Source organism: Euprymna scolopes, chromosome 2 (assembly GCF_053919585.1).
Source record: "Euprymna scolopes isolate OS-2025 chromosome 2, ASM5391958v1, whole genome shotgun sequence".
In the NCBI taxonomy this organism is placed as follows: Eukaryota; Metazoa; Mollusca; class Cephalopoda; order Sepiida; family Sepiolidae; genus Euprymna; species Euprymna scolopes.
The window spans coordinates 89,142,363-89,163,314 of record NC_136483.1 but is presented as its reverse complement, the minus strand read 5'-3'; the positions used below and the strand labels follow the sequence as shown (position 1 = coordinate 89,163,314).

Here is a 20,952-nt window from a genome sequence, read left to right as displayed (position 1 = left end):
TTTTTAACGTACTTTGCAAAATACGGAACCTGCTATTTTTATTACGATTTTAAATTTACTTTCAATTATTATGATATCTTCTGCTTATTGATTTGCAAGATGAACATATAAATAGTTACACTGCATCCACCCTCCACATGTTAAGAATGGATTTCTAAATGATAACGTTAGTATTTCAGCATGGTAAGTATTCACCATGATTACCTTCTTTTTCTTTGTTCAAAATTTTCATCTATTTTATAAAGGTAAACAAATGAAATTAAAAAGACTATTGAACCCATCCAATTATAAAGGGGTGTCTTGTGGGGGTGATGCAAGAAATAATGCAGTGCTCTCACGACTACAGAGGGTTAAGGGACTCCTCAATCACCACCATCCATCTAAAAACATCTGAAATATTCAATTTTCTATCAAATGTTAAGAATGATTGGTGTGGATTGCGAAAAGTACTGTCCATTTGAAACGAGGTCATCATTGAAAACAATTTGTCCATGTTTGTTGGTGACCAATATTCTTATCCGTCGTTTTTATTTTCTTTCTTTATTTTTTTTTCAGTCGTTTCCCACAAATCGGTTGGTCCCATTGAACTCTTGAAACCCCACATTAACAGTCCAACAACACTTGGAGCCAGAATCACAGGCCTCAAAAGGGATCACTACTTTAGATTCTACGTTTGGGCCCGTTCAGGTGCTGGAAAAGGCCCTCACAGTGTTGTAGATGTGAAAACAGTGCATGCTTATCGTAAGTACAAAAATCTTTTTTTTTCTTATTCTGGTTTTCTTGTTTTGTTTTGTTTTTTATCTCCGCCTCAATTTCATTGCTATTTTTTTTTTTTTTTTTTTTTTTTTTGCTTACTTTAGATTTTGTTTTCTAAAAAGCTTTTAATTTTCAATTTTCAAAAGAAATAAGTATTTGATATCACGTTGGATATAAGTAAAGTGTTGGTATGTAAAATAGTGTACATTGCTGTGTTACAAGGCAAAACACACACACTATATATATATATATATATATATATATATATATATATATATATATATATATATAGCGCATATGGCACCTGCCATCTAGCAATTCATAATGATGACTAACTCTCTGAAAAAGATGCTTGCAAGAGAAGCGGTCTCTAGTGAAACAAGCATAGAGCAAATCATAAACATTTGACCTAGCATTGCAGCAAGGTCAAATCCCAAATTGGGAATAATGCGGAGATATAATATGTACACATGCATAATCTCGTTTGACACATCAGTTCCCGTCAGATCACCAAAGTTAAGCAACGATGAGCCTGGCCAGTACCAGATGGGTGACCATTTGAGACTTCCAGGTGCTGTATATACTCTCCGTTTATCTCGATATTGTTTCCAGTCGTCCTGGACTTCTCCTTGCCACTCAAGCAGTGCCGATTCAGGGGAGGTGTGGTTGGGGATTGCGAACCCTTGTCACACAATTACACACGCAGCTGCTCCTACAGGGGTATCCTTTGTCTTTCGAGAGAGGCATCGATCATCGAATACGTACAGACATCTTTTATTATATAAAAAGCAGTTGTCTTTTTGTTTGTTTTTTTTTTTTTTACTTCGGTTAGTTTTAAGAGATCAAGGGAGCTAACTCCTCCTGGAATAACACTTGATTCCATTACGCTTTCAATTTATATCCGAGGGCGCTTTTAAGAATAGACGCTGTCCCCTTTATGCCTGCTATCTATATTTCATTACAGCTCGGTCTTCGATTGCTTTTAAGAATTTCTGAAGATGCTTTTTTATTAGGCCAGTTGCTCCTATCACATTCGTTTTTAGATCATTCTTTTGGACTTTCTTGTTTTATTTTACTTCAGTCGAAGTTCTCAGAAATCAAAGGGCCCACTACTTGGGGTTAACACTTGAACTCTAGATGAGATACATACATATTCGAATGCTCCATTAAAGTTCTTTATCTCTCAAAAACTGAGTTAGTAAAGAAATTGAGAACATAATATTCCTCTCCCCAATTAACCATATAACATATGTTGTAGTATATCTTTCATTTTGATTTCTTGGTCTTACTGGATTCCAGGACAAGAATTTATCTAGTCTGGTGGAGTATCCAACTTCGTGCTATTACTTGAGGTAACATCACTTGGAGAAGGTTCACAATTCCTTGTAAAAGCTCATGTGGGTTAGCCATAGAAAGGAGATCTTATTTGGGCAGCGAATACCATGTGATTTTGAATATTTGGTCAGGGTTTACTTCTAGGGAAAAGTATTTTCATGCCAGGTGTTCTGACAAACCCCTGTATAGAGAGATGTTAGACACTCGAGGATAGTATCTAGTAGGCATTCACGTTCTCTCCTGGTATGTGCATGTGTGTCCAGCTAAACGTCCAAATTACAAAACAAAGACCCACAAAGTTGGTATATTCTTGAACAGCATTGCCTGAAATTTATTTTTTGATCCTAAACTGGCAGCTACTAAAAAGGAGTAATTCTAATTATTTTGAAGAGTTAATTCCCGTGCGTCACGATGAATCTATATAAAAAAGTGGATGTGTATATCCAGAGAAAGTAATCGGCTGTGTGGAGGGGAAAGAAAGATTGGGAAAGGAGGAAAGAGAGAAGCGGAGAGAGAGACTGAGACTTTAATAGAAATAGAACTTGCAATTCCATTACATCGCTAAATGTTACTTTTGTTGTAGTTTCGTTCTTATTGTACCAGCTTTATTACATATATTTTCATTTAAAACATTAAGCACTCTCCAAAATAACACGTAGATAAATACCATTTTATTGTTTGTTTGATACAATTCTTATGTATATTTCATTGTGTGTTTGTTTATATATCAGAAAAAAGTGACTCTTTAGACTGAAATTAAATTATTTGGGTCACCAAAAACGAGTACGTAAACTCGGTATAGAATAAAAGCACGGGGTCATAACATACATTAAGAGAAGGGGAAAACGGTATTAAGAGATAAGTCATTTTAGCTACTTACAAATGACAACTGATAATCACAATCCTGAGGAATATTTTAACATCTATTTTATGTGATTCAAATATATAGTAAAAAGGCTTAGGAAAACAAACGTTGATTAACTGTTCTTTAATGTGTGTGTGTGTGTATACATAGAGAGAAAGAGAGAATTAAAGATAATCCAAGCTCAATATACTAGATAGAGCAATTAAAGGAATAAGAAAAATAGATGAAAAAATTGAATAAATTACAATATTTATAAATCCATCAAATTCAAACAAGGAATTATAATAATGAAAAATCCATGGATTCAGGATTTTTTACATTTTTTTGCTGGATCAGTAAATATTGCAGTTTTTCCCAATATATATATATATATATATATATATATATATATATATATATTTTAGAATTCCGGTCGAACTATGTTTATTTTCATCTTGAGAAATATATATATATGTTCCAAAATGAAAATTGATTCCAATATTTTTCTGAAATTATTTGATATTTCAATAGTACTCAAAACCGATACATTATTATTAATAATGTATTATTACTCTTATCTTGTTGTTCATGCTCCTGGGCAACACCATTTAGTTTTAAATAAAGAATTCTTAATTTATCTGTACGAACACGAGAGAAAGAGAAAGATAAAAATCGTCGTTTTAAGCACTCAAATATCTAGGGGTAAAAATCAATATTTGTATTGATTTAATTTCAATGGACCAAAACGATGCAATATTACACTATTTTTTATCATCACCCTTGCAATATCCAACTTGATAAAAATTACATTTCCAAAATTACAGTTTCCTCATTGAAGATGATGGTTTCGTAAAGAAACAAAAACCGATTTATTAGTAGATGTTTTATGCTTATTTATTTCTGTATTTAAATATAATCCGATTCTTCTTCGTATCTGCTTTAATTAATCTTAAGCCTGTATTGTCTTTCAATTTCTTTGGTAAACTCTGTCATTCTTTTTTCCTTCTTAATTTTCCATCCATCATGGAGACTCGGTTATGCACTCTTCTGTGGATGAAGTACAGAAAGTAAGAGAGAAAAAATAAAAATGGTTGAAGCAGAAAATATGAAATTCTGACGAGGAAAAGAATAACAATAATAAAGAAAATTAATGAATAAAATATTTAAATTTTTTGGGTTCAATTAAAAAATCATCTTTAATCATTATTTCAAATTTTTAACAAACATCTCCCACCACCACCGTCACCACTATCATGTTGGAATACAAGGTTATTTTTACTTCACAATTCTATATTTAGTTGAGGTCCCAAACATAATTATCATCATAACGAATAATAGAAGAAACTAAGTACAAGCTACACATTTATTTACAGCTGACAGCATATAGAAAGGCCTAAGTATAACATAATTAAAAACATTAGTTTCTACTTACGAGTAGTAGCAGTATTTTTAACTATTAACGTAGATTCAGGATATGTTAAAAAAAAAAAAAAATGTCTAGATATTCGTCACCGAGTTTTGACAACTTAAACTTCGACGAATCATGGGAGGGAACTTGATAATTCCATTGCAATCAGACTAGTTTACTAGACTATCAACAGATGGCTCTCTATGTAGCGCATCATCAAATTATTTGTTTACACTGCACCTACTGGTAGTAGTTTTCGTTTAATTTTGAGATTATATATTCTTTTGCTTAAATTTAACCCTAATGATGGCTTCACATGCAAATACATTGGCAGCCGTGATATTAAATATGAACACCAGTTTATATTATTTGGATTCTTCACACTACTGTTCTCATTCCAAGTGTTATTTCCACAACGCTCGATCGATGTAACCTATGACCTTCTTCAGGTGTATATTGTCAGTAGTCCAAAGAATCTAAATAATACGAATAGTCAATCCTTGTCTCAAAAATTCAAAAACAGAAACACTGATTTACATCAAAGAAAAAATTTAACGTCTATTAATTTTTTTTAACTGTCCTTGGTGTTTTAGAGACATGGTAGTGGGTTATTATGCATGTTGCTGAATAATTATCATGAAATCAGATTTCCAGGGTAAACGGTTAATCTTAGCAAGGTTGTGGAACCAAGGGTATCGGTTGGTTGGTTGTTTTTGTTTTATGGCATATCAACCCTTTTCGGGTTATTTAATGCCGAATCCAAAGATTGAAGAAAAAATTTTAATAGAATATATTTGTTGTTTTCAAATCATTTTCGATTTAACCCATAGTTGGGACCCTAACAGGTACTACCACTCCGGGTCAGAGTGGACCTGGGAGCAATGGTAATTAAAGGGTGGCTCCACACTCCACAAAGCCCGCAAGCTGGGGCCTCACCACTGGATATAGTTTAAGGTCATATCCAGGACCCCAAGGGTATCGGAAAATTAGTGTAGCATCTGTATTTGCAACACATGGTCAGTTAAGTGTGGAGAAGCAATGGTTTAAACATCAATGCCATTTTTTTTTTTTGTGCTGATGACCAATTTGCAAGATGAATTCGTGACGCTAAAACCTACACAATTGAGAAATGGTCTCAAATCCACTCTCTGCCCTTGCTTTCTTTGTGCGCATTAATTAATAATTACTAGTATGTATACATACTCAAGTGAATTTAATCATTCGCAGCATTTGACGCTGAAACGTTACGGAAACCACTAAAAAACGCATCGAAGCACAAAAACTAGGAACTCGTGACTTCTGGAAAATCTACAACAGTGTAGTAAATAATGGGCAATCAACAATTCCCCCACTAACCAACAATCACGAGGTTGTTTGCTCAGCAACCGAAAAGGCTAACATGCTTGCCAGTCGGTTTGCCTCAAACTCCACACTGGATCCTTCCAACCACCCCCTACCTCAATTTCCTATGCGGACAGACGCCATGCTAGACGATCTGAAAATCACCCCTGCTCAGGTGCATGCTATCATAAAAAACCTTGACACTTCAAAAGCATGTGGACCCGATCTCATCCCAGCTGTGCTATTAAGAAAGTGCTCAGCCGAAGTAGCTTCAGTTCTCTCCAAACTCTACAACAAATGCCTTAATGAATCTTGCTTTCCGGGCTGTTGGAAAACTGCTACTGTAGTACCAGTATTCAAGAATTCTGGCGAAAGAACTGACCCATTAAATTATTGCCCTATTAGCCTCCTCCCACTTTTTGCCAAAATATTTGAGACCTTAATTAACCATGCTCTAGTCCAGCACCTTACAGATGCTAAACTTCTGACCGACCAACAATATGGATTTAGACAAGCCCGTTCCACAGCAGACATCCTCACTGTAATCTCTGAACACATATACCATTCACTGGACAAAGCGGGAGAGGGCAGAGCGGTAGCTCTAGATATATCTAAGGCTTTTGACAGGGTATGGCATGAGGGTCTCCTCAGGAAGATTAGATCATGCGGTATCACTGGTAGAATACTTAACATAATTAAATCCTTCTTAGATAAGAGAAAAATCCAGGTTGTCCTCGACGGTCGTACATCTAAACAATATGATATAAATGCGGGAGTGCCCCAGGGATCTATCCTTGGATCTCTACTGTTCCTGATATTCATAAATGACCTCCCGGCAAAATTGCCTCTCAGATGGGTATATATGCTGATGACATCACACTCTATAACAGGCACGACAGGAAAAAAAATGAACATATATCTAAAGTAATGGCGGAAATACTATAGGATGACCTCCAATCAGTAGCGGAATGGGGACAAAAATGGATGGTCAAGTTCAATGCCGCCAAGACTAAACTAGTTTCATTCAATAATTAAAAGAAACCTCTATCACCTATAGCAATGGCCAACGACTCTTTATCTGAGAGTACGTCTTTCAAGCTCCTTGGCCTAACGTTCACAGGAAACATGAGTTGGAACAATTACATCGAGGGCATTGCCAGGGCTGCTGCAAGGAAGGTGGGCTCTCTCTACCGTGCTAGAAAACTACTAACACCCGAAAGTATCCTGTACCTCTATAAGGCAACCATTCGCCCATGTATGGAGTATTGCTGTCATATTTGGGCTGGTGCATCGGCTACTAGTCTCTCGCTCCTTGACAGGGTTCAACAGAGAGTCGCAAATCTGATAGGCCCTAAACTGACATCTAAGCTTCAGCCTCTGTCCCATCGACGAAACGTTGCATCCCTCTGCCTGTTCTACAAGTATTTTAATGGTGAATGCTCTGATGAACTGCAAGCACTTGTGCCCCCACGACGTGAACACCCTCGACAGACCAGACAAGCTGCAAAATCCCACCCCCACACTGTAGAGATCCCTAGATGTAAAAGATCTTTCTACTCCAGTAGTTTTTCCCCAGAACCGCTAGACTTTGGAATTCCATTCCAGGTCACTGCTTCCCCAACTGTACTGACATGCAGAAGTTCAAGTGCAACGTGAACCAACATCTTACTGCCCAAGTCCCTACATAGTACCCCAGTAGTTGTTTCCCCTGATAGTAGCCCCCTACACCAAAGTGGCAATGTGCCTTGTTTGGGGTGAAAATGTAATAAAAAAAAAAAAAAAAAAAAACATTTGTGAATTACTTAGGACTTCTATCCAGTCATGGATGACGAACAAGGAGCACGGTACTCCCGTGGATTTAATAAAGAGTTTCGTTCAGAATTTTGTTCACATTCACGAGCTCAACAAAAAGATTCCTGATTTCGATAAGATACACCTGAGGAAGGTCAACAAAACTTTGTGGAAATAACACTCACGATAAGAACTATAATCTGAAAAATACTAACAAGACATAAACTAACGAAAACCGTTTGTTAAAGTATTTTAAAGTAAACCGCAAATAAGTGCAAATTTAGAACTATGTTTTTTTAATATTCTAATAAATCTAATAAATAAAAATGAAATGTAATAAGTCCCCAGATGTACCTCTCCATCGTACAGTATATCGATACTCTATGGCTGACTGGGATAGCTTCTGCACATTTATATCAGATCTACCTCTGCGTTCCATGTTTAAAAAGGATGTGTCCTCTATAGTATCAGACCTGACAGAATGGTTAATTGTAGGTATAGACCGTTTCATACCCTCGAAAAAGTTCCAGCAAAAACCTAACAGCCAGCCGTGGTTCTCTCCAGAATGTGGAGCTGCCATTGCGCATAGAAGTCACTTTTTCCATTGCTTCCAATGTAATAGATGTACTGAGACTAAAGCCGCTTTCAGAATTTCCAGCAACCACTGTAAAAAAGTAATAAAGTACACAAGAGAGTTGTATTCTCAGTCCGTCAAGTCCAAAGTAGCTGAGCAGCAGCTTGGTTCCCACCAGTTTTGGCAAATAGCAAACAGAATCCTGAACAGAAGCGTGTGCTCTATCCCAACTCTCATAAATGGACCTGAGGTAATCTCGTCAGCATCAGACAAAGCCAAACTCTTTGCCAAGAACTTTGCAGCTAATTCTAACCTTTGCGACCAAGGCTGGCAACCTTCAATATTTCCTCCTGTATCAGAAAACATGCTATGTGATATACAAATATCTGTATGTGATGTTGCCAAGCTAATCAAAAACCTTGATTCCAGTAAAGCAACCGGCCCTGACGGTATTCCAATTATAGTACTCAAAAGACTTCAACCAGAACTAGTGCCCATCCTTAACAAAACTGTTTAAACGTTGTCTTAAGGAGAATTGCTTCCCATCACCCTGGAAAATCTCATCAGTATGCCCTGTATTTAAGAATTCAGGTGATCGCTCATCTCCCCCACAGTACAGGCCAATAAGTCTCCTGTGCGTCATGAGTAAGTTGCTGGAATCTGTGTTAAATAGAGAAATAATCAACCATCTTAGCAAAAATAACCTTCTTAGTGACATGCAATATGGTTTCTGTTCTGCTAGATCTACAGCAGATGTGCTTACAGTTATATCTCATAGGATTAGCGAATCTCTCGACGGAGGCTACCTTTCTAGGGTAATTGCTCTTGACATATCAAAGGCCTTTGATAGAGTATGGCATAAAGGTTTACTTCACAAGATCTCCAGCTACGGTATAGCTAGAAATGTCTTCTAAATTATTAAATCATTTCTCTCTGATAGGTTCATAAGAGTAATGGTTGATGGGCAGAAATCAGAAGCTCTTAGTATTAATGCTGGAGTCCCTCAGGGGTCCATCCTGGGCCCAATTCTCTTCCTGATCTATATTAATGATCTTTCAAATCACATCCTTACATCATTCGTAGACATCTATGCTGATGACACTATTATCTATGGTAGCACATGTAAGACCGTAAACGACCAATCCTCTGATCTTAAGCAAGTGGTACAATGGGGAAAGAGGTGGCTTGTTACTTTTAATGCATCTAAAACCAAGCTTCTATCTTTACATCATCAACGCTCTGATCCCCATCTGGCATCAATTGAAATGAATGACTCTCGTCTTGGGGAGGCCTCATGTTTTAACAAGCTTCTGGGCTTGACCTTTACTCCTGATCTTAAATGGAACATACATTAAATCCGTTGTCAAGGCCGCTGGAAAAATGGTGGGATCCTTCTATCGATCCAGTAGATATCTCACTGCTGATGCAATTCTCTATCTATATAAGAGCCAGGTACGTCCAAGGATGGAGTACTGTTACCATATATGGGCAGGAGCTGCTAGAAAGGACTTATCCTCCCTTGATAGAGTTCAAAATAGACTTTGTATCCTTGTGGGGGATGTCCTTTTCTCTTCCCTTCAACCTCTTTCTCACAGAAGAGATGTTGCAAGTTTGTCTCTGATGTATCGTTATTTTCATGGCAGGTGCTCGGCTGAGCTTCATTCTATGGTCCCCCCTCGCCAAACTTTCACAAGAAACACCCGTCTAGCAGAAAACACTATCACTAGTTTCACCCACTCTTTATCTGTGCCTAAACCTAAGCATAGATTCCATGAGCAAAGCTTCTTTCTTAGAACTGCACGCGTATGGAATTGTCTTCCGTTTTTCTGCTTTCCAGCTGACTACAATATGGTTGTCTTCAAGTCTAACGTAAATAAGTTTTTGATGAGCCGTTCCATATAAGTTAACAAATTTACCGAATCTCCATTACTAACGGTTACTATATTGTCCAATTTCTACTGTACACTCTTTAACCCTTATCCTCTAGTAGCCTCTTGGCCTTGATAATTGGTGATGCCTATGTAAAAAAAAAAGCAGAAGACATCGTAAGAATGTAATTAGAATACTATTTAAATAGTACAACGATATCCTTTCCGCATAATGATCTATAAAATAATTCGGAACCATAAACGTAATTATTTTTAAGAAGACAATGTTTTCCACTCTCGTCGATTTTAAATTAAAAAGAAAAATTATAGTCTTAAAATTTAATTCTAATTAACATTCACTTGTTTGCAGATTAATTTGAAAATGTTATTTCAATACGAGACGGGAAAAAAAATGTGATTACAAACTAAAACGATACCGATCAAAGAAAATGTCCTTTCAGAGTGGGGTGCGACAGACCGAAGGAAATAATATTTTAAACTGAAGTCTGACAGACCAAAATCTAATTTTAAAATGTACTTCATCACTTATTAAGTCACCTCAACCAAAATTTTCAATGTATAAGGAAGTCACAATCGACTCCTGTTTGAACAAAAAAATTAAGTGCGACCGACAAAAAAAAATAAAAACCTCATTAAAACATGAGGATGTATCTACCAAATGATAGAGAAAAGGAGGAGGAGACTTGAAATTAATAGAGAGAGAAAGGTGAGGAGAGAAGGAGAGAGAGAGAGAGAGAAGCGAAGTACTTGGAATTGATCGAAATATATAAAAAGAAAAGTTCAGATAAAAGAACTATGAATTCCTCCTCTCTGTTTCCTTTCGATCTATTTCAATTCTCTCTTTTCTTATCTCCGATTCATTCAAAGTCTCTCTCTCTCTCTCTCTCTCTCTCTCTCTCTCTCTCTCTCTCTCTCTCTCTCTCTCTCTCTCTCTCTCTCTCTGCATTTGAAGTATCTCTCTGTCTCGATTCATTCCGAGTTGCCCTTCCTTTCCTGATTCAAAGTCTCTCTGACTCTCTCTCGTTCTTGATTCATTCAAAGCCTCTCTCGTACTCTCCAGATGTCATATTTTTCTCCCCTTCATATTCTTCTAAAATCTTTTTGTTTATTTTCTTGCTATCCTTCTTGTCTAATCAAACCCAATTCTTTTCCATCGGACAAATTTTCTATAGGCCAGCATCTTTTTATCATTAACTTTCCTATATCGTCATTATGTCCCATTTTCTTCGATTCTTCCCACCACCCCACACCAGCTATCTACCCGGCCGTGACCTGCACTCCAAGAAGGTGTCAGGCATTAAGAAAAGAAAAATAAGAAGAAAAGGCGATCATGTCTTATTATTACTATAAGCCTCCTCCCTCTCTTCACATCTCTATGGGAGGCTGGATTCTTTGGTCAGCCTGTCGGTCACGCGAAATGTGCAGATTGTATACATGCATCTTATTTTAGATGTATCTATGTATCTTCATAAGAGGCCAAGTCTGTCTGTCTGTCACACTTTGAAATACCACTTTCATCGATAGACGTATAGATTGAATGGATGCGTCCAGGCATCTCTATAGAACCTCCGTCCGTCAGTCTACGCTTATTCACTTCCCTTCCTCAAACAGAGTTTTAATACTTGTACAGTTTACGAACCACGATATTATTTTTTAGATAGAATTTTTAAGTTAAATCCAATTTTTTTTTAGGTAAAAGAACAGTATAGTTAACACAATCCAACCCTGCCTCCCTATGCTAAGAATGGGTTTCTAAATAAGGATATTATTTCAGCACAATTCGTAAACTACGGAAGTATTTTGGTTCCTAATGTGTAGAAAATCCAGCTCCGCTCCTCACCCCTTAAATAGACGGTCTAGATTGGGACAAAACTAAAAATTTCCTCAGTCTAGAAGGATTTCACTGACCGAGGAGATAAAGAGTGAAGTGTAACATCAGAACTGACAGAATACTTGTCTATTTGTGTCAGTAAATGTGCGAGTTGAATGATCGAAGCGTCGTCATAAGAAGTTCTATTCGTCAGTGAATAAAGTACTTGGTAAATTCAGTTGTACGTTACGTTCTTCTGAGGGATGAAGGTTCGAGCCTAAGTGCCGGTGACACTCAAAAATACAACTGAGAATTACTTAGAACTTCTATCCAATCATGACTGACGGAATGCGAGCATGCTACCCTCGTTCAAAATTCTGTACATATCTCCGAGTTTAACAAGATACACGTGAAGAGGCCGTTAGTCCGAATAATACGAATTATCAAATAATACGAATTATAAAATAATACGAATTATCAAATAATACGAATTATCAAATAATACGAATTATCAAATAATATGAATAATCCAAATAATATGAATAATCCAAATAATACGAATTATCAAATAATACGAATTATAAAATAATACGAATAATCCAGATAATATGAATTATCAAATAATATGAATTATCAAATAATATGAATTATCAATCGTCATCTCAAAAAAGCAGAAACATAAATGGACGTATATTTTTATTATAGAGGTATTCAAGCGTCTTTCTAGGCGGCTCCGTCCATGACATGGCAAATTGAATTGTCGCACCTCAAGAATTACTACTACTACTACTACTACTACTATTACTACTATTATTATTCGAGAAAGAAGACGAAAAGGATGATGGTACAAAGAGAAGAAGAAGGAGTTGAAAGAGAAGGCGGGAGGAGAGGGGGGGACAAAGTAAAAATGGCCCAGGGTGCCAATGGAACAAATATAATTATGTTTCTGGATGGAGAAAATGACAATGAGGCTGATGAAGTCCAACAAATGAATTGTGCTGAGCTGCGAATCAGCATCCGGAAAAAAAAAAAACTATAATTACGATGGCCACCAATAATGAGCGGAATAATAAGGACGTCTCCTTCCCCCACCCCTACCCACAATCACACACCCTCAAATGTCCCTTTTCGCCACCAACATCTTCATCCACTTCAGAGCATGCACGAAAACATTCCGTTTGATATTCATTGTTCCCCGTTCTTCTGACGCTTCGACATTTTTTAACTTTAGTTTATAATAAAAAGAGTCTACTTTCACTTTCAATAAAAAATGAATAAAGCTGAAATCAATTTCAGTGCCAAAATGAACCTAGCAAGCCTCATCGACAATCAATCTGTAAATCTAGGCTCACATTCTGTCACCACCAGTAAAACTTTACTCATAGAAAAGATATGGTCTTGAATTTGACCTTAAAGCATATTTGGTAATGGGGACACTTTTTTCCAGCTTTAAGGAGAGCAATATCACACCTCCCCCACCTATTTTTTTTTAACTTGTTCACCCCAAACAACGCCTACTACCACTTGGACGTAAGAGGCTACTGTTTGATACCATGTCTACAGAGTCACTATAAAAGGAGCTGAGATGTGAGATGTTTGGTCACATCACATTTAAACTTTTGTATGTTATTACAGTCAGGGACGCAGAAAATAGGGAGGGAATCCCAAAGTCTAGCAGTCTGAGGGAAGCAGATATTAGAGTAGGATTTCCGACGTCTAGGGACCTCTACAGTGAAGTGGTGGGATGTTGCTGCAAAATGGGTTTGTCGGGGGGTATGTACGTCGACAAATACAAGTGCAATGAGTTCGTCAGAGCACATTCCATTAAAGTATTCATAAAACAGGCACAGGGATGCAACATTGTGGCTTTATGTTATACAAGTACTTTAATATAATATGCTTTGTCACTACTCCCAATCCCACTTTGACCCGGAGTAATGGTGGCAGGGTCACATCTACGAGTTAAACAGAATATAGTGTTTCTGGACTTAATTTATTTGGAAGGCATATATTTCGTAAATAAAGCTACAAGCCAAAAGGGAGTCATTTTCCTTTTTCTTTGTTTTTGTTAAAGAAAGAAAAAAATATTCATGGGGTCTTAAAAACAATTCCTTATGTAAACAGTTTATAGACCTTTTTATAGATTTTTTTCCAAACATTTGCCAAAGATGCAGTGAAATGAGATTGAACCCAAAACCGCACTGATTAAAACACTACTGCCCGAATCGCTTAACCATGCTTTCTCAGTCCACTTCAGAATGAAGAAAGAGATTAAGCTATGAATAAAGACTTTAAGTTCAGAAGAAGATTAAATCTGAACAGTACAAAGAGATGTATACAAAACAGGAGACTTCGTTGGTTTGGTCACGTTGAAAGAATAGATGAGAGTGCATTGATTAGTAGGTGTAGAACAGTTGGAGTAGCAGGGATTGCTGATAGGTAAAGACTAAGGAATACACGAAAGGAATTAATGAGAATGGATTTGAGAGACCTGGCAGGATGTAGATTAGTTTTAATATTTTTTCTTCGTTGGTTAACATTTAGCGACTTTTCAGCCCTTACAGGGTCATCTCGAATCAAATTATCTCCCCTTTTTTTTTTTTTTTTTTTTCATCAATTCAAACAGTTTTTACAGCGTTTCTCTTCTGGGAAGGTGTTTATAGAGTATGCGATTTAATTATTTATAATTTGTAAGCGTTTTTGTTTCATTTTTTTTTTTTATATTGTAGTATTTTTTTTTACAAGGGGAGGGTCACTACTTATCAAGGCCCGAAAGTCACTCAACAGGAAGGGTTAATAAGTGCACAGTAGTCATCATCGAGATAACAGCATGGTAATCGTTAGTAATGGGAATTTGGTATAATTTGGTTATTTTAGGAGAGGGCCCAGAAAGAACTTGTTTACATTGGACTTGAATACCGTTTGGAGGGGGGGGGGTATTACTTGAAATATTCTTTTGAAGTCGAACACATATCTGATGAAGAAAAAATTTCCTGAAACATTATACAACACGGAAATTCCGTCTGACTATGCTGAGGCAAGTAAGAACGCAATGCATGTATAAAATATAAGAAAAAAATGCACATATATATATATATATATATATCCACATATATATATATATATAAAGTTGAATCTGCATAGCTTATTCCACCGTTATATGTCTTAAATTTCCAATCCGTTAGACCTCTGCATTGAATTGCCTTCTGTAAGTTTCCTTTATATACATGCTAAATAATGCTTAAAGCAAACTACATTAACCTCTTATAAGATAATTAACATTTTTATGCAAGTTTAATTTGGAAGTAAATTTCTAAAAGCTGTCCGACATATGCTAGCATCTAAAATTATGCTTATGGTGGTGAAGGAGGAGGAAGAGAAGAAGTTCACTGATGTATCGATCACTTTTTGCATCCGAAGAATTGCTAAATGGTAAGCGAGGGTGCACCTGATTTTCGTGGATGGATGAATCAATGAGGAGGAAAAAATGACAGAGTTACCATGTTTGATTATTAAAGTAATGCTTCTGTTTAACTTTACCAATTTTAACAAGACTTGGTTCTTTTCTGGCATTATTTCAAGAACCGTAGTTGCAAATTGTGTGTGTTTTTTCTATGTTTACATCCTTTGCATGATTCTAATTCTTTTATTCTCTTTTTGCGTTTTTATTCTTCTTCTTCTGGCTCCATACCAAAACTTCCAAACTAACAAAAAAAATGTATTTATTTCAAACTGTCAGTCACATATTAGAATGTTTCTACTCATTGTCCACATCCTTTTTGTCGTATTTAAAACGTTTCAGTCGCTGTACACGCCTTCTTCAGTTGCTAAGCAGTGGAATTTTAAACTGAAACCCTTCGATTCTAATTCGATATGCAAGCTTTCGGGTATGTTGTATCGGTTGTGATGAGTCCCTATTCATGTCAAAGAAACCGAGAGCAGTGATCAAACTTAAAACCTATATCTTAACTCTGAAAAACTTTTCAGGCAAACACTTCAATCTACTAAGCCATACGTTTAAGCAATAACACCTGACGAAAGCCAGAGAGTGCAGCGGTTGAAACGTCATGACTATGACGACCAAGAAGAGAAGAGTTTGAAACATCTAAATAGTGCAAAAAAAGACATCACTATATGAGAAATATAAACAGACATTGTCTGGTATATATTTTAAACAAACAAAAAACAAAAAAGCTCACGAAAAATATTCACAACACTAATTCTTTGCTATTTACATTATTTCCATATTTAAAATAGTTGTCATTATTTTGCTTGTTAAGTTCACGGCATTCTGGACCGTCTATTCACCAGCCTACTTCAAGTTTCGCTTGAAAATTTCAAACCATTTTAATCCAAAGTCATATATATATATATATATATATATATATATATATATATATATATATATATAGTGGACACCCGACATGCGAGATTAATTCGTTCCCGGATGAAGTTCGTATCTCGAATTAAAATGGCGCCATTAAGAAGACGTACAGAAACACGACACACTCGACCACCTAGGAATTGTATCTGGAAACTTGGATTTTCGCTCGTATGTAGGGGAGGATTTTTGCTCTGAAGCCATCTCGTATCTCGAATTTCCCGTAACACGGGTAACTCGTATATCGGGGGTCCACTAATTTATATATATATATAAATATATATATATATATATATATATATATATATAATGTGCGTTCGATGGTGTAGATATATATTCAATACAGTTATTTCAAAATTGCCACGATTAATTAAGCTCTATGAAATGGATTTGCACTTTCAGAACATATATATATTTAATAAACATTCTAAAGGCACTGATATATTTATTTACCATGCATATTATATCATTGATGGCATGATGCATCTTACACGTGTTTCGTTGAATGGTCTACCATTCAATGAAAATGTAAGATTCGTCATATTAGCAATTAAATAATATGTCAAACGAATGCATCTGAGCCTCTGGAATATATATATATATATTAAAAAGAGAGAGCGATATGGCAGTATTCAGTTATGAAAAAATTTATATGACAATTAAGCTACACCGTATTTTCAGCATTACACCCGCATAAGCACTCGTCATGCTAAAATAAGGCTTCCTTCAGGGGTGAAATGTGGAAAATTCTGTGTGGCTTAATTCACACACACACACACACACACACACACACATATATATATTACTACCTAGCTCTATTCACATATTGAGCACTGCTTGAGTAAATACTGTAAATTTATACTAAATATATATATCAACTTATAAAAGGTTATATGAATATATATATATATATATATATATATATATATATATATATATATATAATGAACATTCCAACTTCTGTTTTTTTTTTGTCATATCCTCTTGTAATCGTATATTTTACAGCTGTTTCGCCTTTGAAGAGAAATCAACAGATTAATTATGTATTATACACTTCTAAAACAAGAGGTTCGTCATAGTGAATAAGGTTAATATGAAGTCGAACATTATGCATTTTACAATGTCTCATAGTGTGGCCTTCACGTTGGATTGTAGAATTCAAATTCTGTCCCTCATTTGTTATATATATATATATATATATATATATATATATATATATATATATATATATATATATATATATATATATATATATGTTGAGAACTGGTTTCTTCTGTGGAAAGCAACCATTTATTAAGTCACCTGACGAGGACTTCTAGTTTTAGCCGACAATTTGTCGGAAACATTAACATATATAGTGTCGCAACCATGTAAATTTGTTTACATGAATAAAAGATATCTTGCTTTTCTTTTAAGAAACCTCGTTAAATTCGTAAGCTATAACTGTTAAATATCTTTAACATGGTATATATATATATATATATATATATATATATATATAAACTGTACTGAATATATACATCAATAGTGTATCTTTTACTATAGAACGCATATATATATATATATATATATATAATGAGGTAATATACAGAAAGCAAATTTTATCTACAGTTTATATCAGTTTTCAAAAGCAAAAATAAAACTCAATATTTATAATATCAAAATAGAGCTTAGATTAAATAATATATTAAATTTAATATTATACCATTTTATAAATCAATAACATTTTGAAATATATGTATGCACATTATGTTTTATTTTTGTTGTTGTTTTTTTTTTTGTTTTTGTTTTTTGTCTTAACCTCCGGATAGAATTCAATCTAGAATATCTCTAAACCTATAACTTTATCAAATCGATCATATGACATACTTGATTGAATTAGATTTTATAGAATAAAAGTTATAAGTTTTTATATTACCAACTGAAATCCCCTCCAAAAAATAGAACACCCGAAGAAGGCTGAAGAGTAGAACGACCAAAACGCCATGAACACAACAAAGATGAGGACAACAGTTTTAAACATGTAAATATTGTAAATAACAAAAAATATCGGAAATATTGGATATTGATTGTTTTGTTTTCTCAAATGCATTGCTTTATTAATGTTTTTGCCACAAGCCAATTCGCAACATCAGCAACCAAGATAACATGGATACCTGTGCAACCTCCATCACAAATAAAGTCTCCATCACATACAACAAAAAAGATATCTCAAATGTCTTTAAAATCCGTTTTATCTTAGGAAGATCGCCATCATTCCAGTAATTATAGGAGTAACTGGACTCATGAAAAAAAAATTAAATACCTGGCAAATTTACCCTGTGAACCAAGTACAAGAGAAATACAAACAATTGCATCTCAAGGAACGGTTAGAATCTCGGTTGGAATTTATGAGATCGCAAGTGAACATCTGACATCCAATAGGGTGCCTTATTCTCAGCCAGACCAAAATAAGAAAAGATCTATGTTGGAACATATTCTGAAAAAGGTACATAAGAAAGGGGGGGTATGTGAATGGTATAATGATTATCAACGCTGACAGCCATTCGGGTTCAAATCTAGTTGAAACTATGATATGTGTGCTGAAATACTAAAACTACTGGGGAGAGAGGGGGAAGGTTTAGATGAAATAGAGAGAAGGGAGAGTGCTATAACTTATGATTAGGGCTATGGCAAGAGAATATTCTTATCATAGTTTTGACTCTCGAGTATGTATCCGACACACTTAATCAATCGAGAACCACATCACTATTTAAAAACATATAAGATATTAACGGATATATACTCGAGAATCAAAATAATGAAAAGAATATTCTCTTGCCGTAGCCCTACTTATGATTCAACTTAGAATAGTTTAGTATAAGAATAAGTAAGAATTATTATATATATATATATATATATATATATATATATATATATATATATATAGAGAGAGAGAGAGAGAGAGAGAGAAGGGGGGTTACATGGTACAAAGATTACGCTCTTTTAGAATAATCAAACACTCTGGTGTGTGGAGATATATACAGGATGACCGCAAAAAACGGGCCCCTACTCTAATTAATAAAGTGTACACGGGGCCCATTTTTTTTTGGGGGGGGTGCACCCTGTATATATCCAGCTTTACTTTCTTCCCCATGAGAACAGAGTAAGATGCAAGGTTGATTTTTAATGTGGAGGACACTCAAGTTTCCTGAAAAAGGGGGATTCTTGATTGGGACAAAAAATAAAAATTGCCTGCAATCTAGAACTTCTCCATCACTGATAGAGGACAAAAAATTTGGAGTGCAGTATCAGAACAGATACTACACTTTGTACCGAGATAAAAATGATTGTCAGTCCTCGTCATTATTCCCTTCACCACCTCCCTGGTGTTTTTGTTTTTGATATGTTAATTAGAAACGATTCAAGAACATAATACGGACCAATCAAAATAAACAGGTTGAAATCTAATATTCACCATAAATGAACGCCGCAGACCCAATTAGATTTGAACCCAATGTTAGCAAATTTCATAGTCGGCAGCGTCGGCAATGATCATACGATTCGCATTCACCCGCCAATCCATAAAAAAGGGACAAACGCTCAATATGAGCCAAGCATTAGAAGCACAATACGTGACCGGGGAGTTGGCGGGAATGTCAGGAAAAGGGAGGGAGGGGTATTTTTAGTTTTTGTCGTAGTGTTTTTATTTTGTTGTTGTTGTTATTCTAGCCTTTACTGAATTTGGAATTCCTATTTCTTCTGCATCAAGTGCCAAGGGATCTTTTGAATTTGGTAAATTCCTTGACGTTTCGAAGAAAAAGCAGAGGCTGAATTGATTCCGTTCTTTTCAAAGCCTTCTTAAGAAAGCAGAGACTTTAGTGCAACATGGCGTCAGGACTTCTCTTTCAAGTTATTATTCGAATGCAGAGAGAAACTTGTTTAAAAACTAATGCTACTTCTTGAAGACTTTCAGCACATCACACACACAGATATATATATATATATATATATATATATATATATATATATATATATATATATATATATATATATATATATATATATATATTAGAGTGTGTGTGTGTGGGCAATAAAATATGAGTCATTATATACATATGGGTGTGTGTATGCGTGCGTGAAATGAAACACGAGTCATTATATATAACAAATATGCATATACTAGGTGAATACCTGACCCAATGGTAAGTAAAATTAATTTCCTCAAACAGAACAGTTTAGCACCAAATTTATGCCCTCTTTACAAAGATTAAAATCCAGATATAATTTTTATAAATTATGTCTGTACACAGTGATAAAAAAGAAAATACGTACATATTATTCAATTTCTTAACAACCATAAACTGTAAATATGTATATAAATATTTAATTTACATAAAGACTCCCTCCCCGCCTATTAATATATATATATATATATATATATATATATATATATATATATATATATATATATATATAGCCCTAAACATTCGACCCTCTCGTCGTTGGCCATCCCGCTTGAGAACGCCCACGCCCACATAAGACGGGCGAAACTTCGAGCCTCTAGGTCTCTCTGCCTCCATTTTAAATTTCATATCATCGGATTTGATCCATTTCAATAATCATATTATTCAATCCATTTATTACACAAGCAAACGAATGTTGCATAAACGTGTAATACGAAACACGTGTAATAAAAGGCTCTAATCACTTAGGTACTCGAACTGCTTGCCAATTTAACTGAAAAAGTGGTAAATGTATTTGAAGCGATAGGAAACCAAAAGTACATGAATTCTTATTTTAAGATATGTCCCTACTTGCACTTCCATATATCACCATTTTCA

At 35.2% G+C, this 20,952-nt stretch overlaps 1 protein-coding gene across 3 annotated transcripts in view; it reads left to right on the top strand.

Annotated features, from left to right (window-relative positions):
* The window catches only part of LOC145293293 (neuroglian-like), a 1,600,306-nt gene that overhangs the window by 1,528,927 nt on the left and 50,427 nt on the right, over positions 1 to 20,952 (top strand). For all 3 annotated transcript variants that reach the window (XM_080139928.1, XM_080139907.1, XM_080139918.1), the window contains exon 10: positions 556 to 741. In XM_080139928.1, the coding sequence (XP_079996054.1) occupies positions 556 to 741 (186 nt within the window). The remainder of the gene's footprint in view (positions 1 to 555; positions 742 to 20,952) is intronic.